This window comes from Salmo salar, unplaced genomic scaffold, assembly GCF_965601325.2.
Source record: "Salmo salar unplaced genomic scaffold, fSalSal1 ptg000206l, whole genome shotgun sequence".
Lineage (NCBI taxonomy): Eukaryota > Metazoa > Chordata > Actinopteri > Salmoniformes > Salmonidae > Salmo > Salmo salar.
In genome coordinates this window covers 1,852,066-1,857,343 of record NW_027675329.1, presented here as the reverse complement: position 1 = coordinate 1,857,343, position 5,278 = coordinate 1,852,066, and the positions used below count along the sequence as shown (strand labels likewise).

The window sequence follows — 5,278 nt, the reverse complement described above, 5'->3', positions numbered from 1 at the left end:
GTCTGTCTTTTGACTGATACTGCTTTTAAACTGGTCTGGTCAGTCTACTCAAATATTCATACTATACATGTTTTTATCTGCAGGCAAAACGTTGATAATTTGTCATTTCTAATAATGAAACATCCATTTACGAATAGATATGGAAGGTTTCAGGACACTGATGTATCTGAAAATGTAGAAACAAATATACTGCCACTATTTTCACCACCAAAGAATAGCAGTTTGATTTTAATATGATTTGACTCTTTGCAGGCTGTCAGGCTGTGGAGTCACAGAGGAAGGCTGTGCTTCTCTGGTCTCAGCTCTGAGGTCAAACCCCTCACACCTGCGAGAGCTGGACCTGAGCTACAATCACCCAGGAGACTCAGGAGTCAGACTGCTCTCTGCTGGACTGGAGGATCCACACTGCAGACTGGAGAAACTCAAGTATGTAGAGGGTTTATGTCAATGTTCATTCCAAAATGGCAGTCAGACGTCCTTTACCCTCCTCTTGTCGTGTCCCGTGTATATATATATATATATATATAGTTACATATTTTCTTCGCATATCTTTTTATATATTTTTTTCTAAAAACTCAATGTCAAAACACTCTGCAACCAATTAAAGAAAATATATAAAATATATATATTATTTACCTCAACTCTGAAATCCACAACAGAAGCCAGAGGTTAGCCAGAGGTTGGCCAGTTTACGTTGGAGTTGGCGGTCATCAGCTATCCCTTAGCTCGAAAAGCTATCGCCAGTTTTGTACAGCGCGACTCAGACCAGAGCATACCGAACTACAAAAATCTCTGAAACTGGAAACACTTATCTCCCTCACTAGCTTTAAGCACCATCTGTCAGAGCAGCTCACAGATCACTGCACCTGTACATAGCCAATCTATAATTTAGCCCAAACAACTACCTCTTCCCCTACTGTATTTATTTATTTTGTTCAATGTTCATATCAGACATGTTTGACTTATCAGGATAGTTAAGACAAACATTCTTTCCACCACATGGACAAAGTTATATGCTGACTGTGTGTGTCCAGTGTGTCCAGTGTGTCCAGTGTGTGTCCAGTGTGTGTTTGTGTGTGTCCAATGTGTGTTTGTGTGTGTCCAGTGTGTGTTTGTGTGTGTCCAGTGTGTGTGTGTGTGTTCAGTGTGTGTGTCCAGTGTGTTTGTGTGTGTGTCCAGTGTGTGTGTCCAGTGTGTTTGTGTGTGTGTCCAGTGTGTGTGGGTGTCTAGTGTGTGTCCTGTGTGTGTCCAGTGTCCACACACACACACACACACACACACACAGGAAACACTTGCTGTACACACTGGACACACACACACACTTGAGACACACACACTAGACACACACACACTGGACATACACTGGACACACACACATACTGGAGACACTTACTGGACACACACACACTGGACACACACACACTGGACACACACACACAGTGGACACACACACACAGGACACACACACACACACACACGCAAACACACTGGACACACACACACAAACACACACACACACTGGACACACACACACAAACACGCTGGACACACACACACACACTGGACACACACACACACACTGGACACACACACACACACACACACTGGACACACACACACACACTGGACACACACGCACACAGTGGACACACACACACACACACACACACACACAACCATTCTTACCAACGCTTAAAGTGTGAATGTGTGTGTGTGTGTGTGTGTGTGTGTGTGTGTGTGTGTGTGTGTGTGTGTGTGTGTGTGTGTGTGTGTGTGTGTGTGTGTGTGTGTGTGTGTGTGGAGTTCAGGTGTATCCCTCAATGACTGTCTGTTCTTCTGCTTACCGCTACAGTGTGGAACATGGTGGAGAGAACAGAATGAAACCTGGACTTAGAAAATGTGAGTGTTGACTGCTGTGAAGAATATGACTAAGAATAAGTCTTAATTCAAGTTAAGTCAAAGACCACCATCATTACTGACTTGGTCATATTAAATATCATCTGTAGTTCTACAGAAGCACAAATCAGGGACACCAACGTTTACAAAGAGTTGATATGACAATGTGTGTGTGTGTGTGTGTGTGTGTGTGTGTGTGTGTCACTGTTTGTGTGTGTGTGTGTGGTGTGTTTGTCTTACATAAGAAATGTGTGTTTGTGTTCATGTATGCATACAGGTGTGTGTGTGTGTGTGTGTGTGTCTGTGTGTGTGTGTGTGTGTGTGTGTGTGTGTGTGTGTGTGTGTGTGTGTGTGTGTGTGTGTGTGTGTGTGTGTGTGTGTGTGTGTGTGTGTGTGTGTGTGTGTGTGTGTGTGTGTGTGAATAAGTGTGTTTTATATTACCATACAGTATAACATATGATCATTCAACAAGTCTCAAGTTACCTTAACTTCTCCTTTTGATACCTAGAAACATCTACATTAAATGAATTAGTGAAAAGTGAGTTAATATTCTAATGTGAATGATGATGATTTCTAATATTGTGTCTGGTTTCATCCATCAGATGTCTGTGATCTCACACTGGACCTAAACACAGTAGACAGACACCTCTCTCTGTCTGAGGAGAACAGAAAGGTGACATGTAGGGGAGAGGAGCAGCCGTATCCTGATCACCCAGAGAGATTTGACTACTGTAGACAGGTGCTGTGTAGAGAGAGTCTGACTGGGCGCTGTTACTGGGAGGTAGAGTGGAGTGGGAGATGGGCTGGTATAGGAGTGACATATAAAGGAATCAACAGGAGAGGATGGGGTGATGACTGTTGGCTTGGACACAATGACAAGTCCTGGAGTCTGTCCTGCTCTGACAACAGTTACATTGCCTGGCACAATAATAATCCCACTACCATAGACGTCCCCTCCTCCAGCTCCCACAGAGTAGGAGTGTATCTGGACTGGTCAGCCGGCACTCTGTCCTTCTATAGAGCCTCCTCTGACACACTGACCCACCTGATCACATTCACCTCCGCATTCATTGAGCCCCTCTATCCAGGGTTTTGGGTTGATTACGACTCCTCAGTGTCCCTGTAAATAATAACCTGACACACACACACACACACACACACACACACACACACTGGACACACACACACACACACTGGACAAACACACTTTCACATACACACAGGACAAACACACTTGACACACACACCAGACACAGACACACACTGGACACTCACTGTACACACACAGGACAAACACACTTGACACACACACCAGACACACACACACACAGGGCACACACACAGGACACACACACAGGACACACACACGCATACTCGTCTCCCTATATTTGTGAGGACCTTGACACAGGACCTTCAAATGAGGACCATCAAACAGACATTCCAGCACTATATATTTTACTGTTTGTGTTTGTACCACAGGAGGTTGGTGGGACCTTATTTAGGGAGGACAGGCTTGTAATGGCTGGAGTGGAATAAGTGGAATGGTATCAAACACGTGGTTTCCATGTGTTCCATTTCATTCACTCTGTTCCAGACATTATTATGAGCCGTCCTCCCCTCAGCAGCCTCCTCTGGTATGTACTGTCCTGTATGTGAGAGAGATCCAACAAGGAATTACAATGTATGTATTACTTTTAATACCTGCAAATTACAAATAAACTACTGGAACTCCTTATGAATGTCTGCAGCCGACAAGAGGTGAAAATATTACCGGAATATTCTGCAAAATGTTGATGAAGACGTCACTCAATCCACCCAAAACAACATGCAGTCTTTCCACAAGACTCCCATGAAGTTATAGTGTGACGTTATGAGTCGACGTTAAAGTAACATTCTCACAACATACTGCACTTGTTTTATCCTGTTTTAGATGTATCCTCTGTTTAAACATTTAAACTCTTACAATAACACTGTTAAAATACCAATGTGATCATTTCTTGTCTTTTATGTTGGAAAAACCAATTGTACAATTATATGTGGACATACGCTCCATAGTTGTACAAGTATACATGGATATATTGTACTTTTCATAATAAAACATACTTGAAACAAGAAAAAGCATGTTAATTGTGAAAACAATTTCGTTATTGATTTTTACATTGCTTCTCCCTGTCTCATGTTGACGTTTGTCATGAATCTTGACCTGGAGGCAGAACTGTGCGATTTCCTCTAGATATGTCAGCTGCAAAGTCAGAATTGGCTGTGGAAAATGTTGTTTTATGGTCTTAATTTAAGGGAAGGATTAGCAGTGTGGTTGAGGTTGAGGTTAGGATTCAAATGTGATTGTATTACTTTGTGCCTGTGCCAGCTAGGGAATACTTTGCCAACCTGCCTCCAGAACAAGATTCATGACCATAAATGCCAACCTGCCTCCAGAACAAGATTCATGACAATAAATGCCAACCTGCCTCCAGAACAAGATTCATGACAATAAATGCCAACCTGCCTCCCAGTCGTCCCCTCCTTATCTTTACAAGGCTGCAGAACATGCAAGCTAGTGATGTGGGGGTTCTCTCATAACCCTCAGTCCCCAGGTGGGTAGATGGCAGGTTGAATAAAGAGAAGCTATGATGTGGGGGTTCTCTCATAACCCCCCTCTCCATGTAATCTGATTCATTATGATCTAGGATCAGGTCCCTCCTCTCCATGTAATCTGATTCATTATGATCTAGGATCAGGTCCCCCTCTCCATGTAATCTGATTCATTATGATCTAGGATCAGGTCCCTCCTCTCCATGTAATCTGATTCATTATGATCTAGGATCAGGTCCCCCCCTCTCCATGTAATCTGATTCATTATGATCTAGGATCAGGTCCCCCCTCTCCATGTAATCTGATTCATTATGATCTAGGATCAGGTCCCCCCTCCATGTAATCTGATTCATGATGATCTAGGATCAGGTCCCCCCTCTCCATGTAATCTGATTCATTATGATCTAGGATCAGGTCCCTCCTCTCCATGTAATCTGATTCATTATGATCTAGGATCAGGTCCCCCCCTCTCCATGTAATCTGATTCATTATGATCTAGGATCAGGTCCCCCCTCTCCATGTAATCTGATTCATTATGATCTAGGATCAGGTCCCCCCTCCATGTAATCTGATTCATGATGATCTAGGATCAGGTCCCCCCTCTCCATGTAATCTGATTCATTATGATCTAGGATCAGGTCCCCCCCTCTCCATGTAATCTGATTTATTATGGTCTAGGATCAGGTCCTCCTCTCCATGTAATCTGATTCATTATGATCTAGGATCAGGTCCCCCTCTCCATGTAATCTGATTCATTATGATCTAGGATCAGGTCCCTTCTCTCCATTTA

General features: G+C 43.3%; 1 protein-coding gene across 1 annotated transcript; it reads left to right on the top strand.

Annotated features, from left to right (window-relative positions):
* The first annotated feature begins 256 nt into the window (after positions 1 to 256).
* Positions 257 to 3,631, top strand: LOC145867122 (stonustoxin subunit beta-like). The gene is made up of 3 exons (XM_082971178.1): positions 257 to 426; positions 1,853 to 1,899; positions 2,499 to 3,631. The coding sequence occupies exons 2-3, from the start codon at positions 1,878 to 1,880 to the stop codon at positions 3,020 to 3,022; spliced, it is 546 nt and encodes a 181-aa protein (XP_082827304.1). The 5' UTR covers positions 257 to 426; positions 1,853 to 1,877; the 3' UTR covers positions 3,023 to 3,631.
* Positions 3,632 to 5,278: the final 1,647 nt, after the last annotated feature.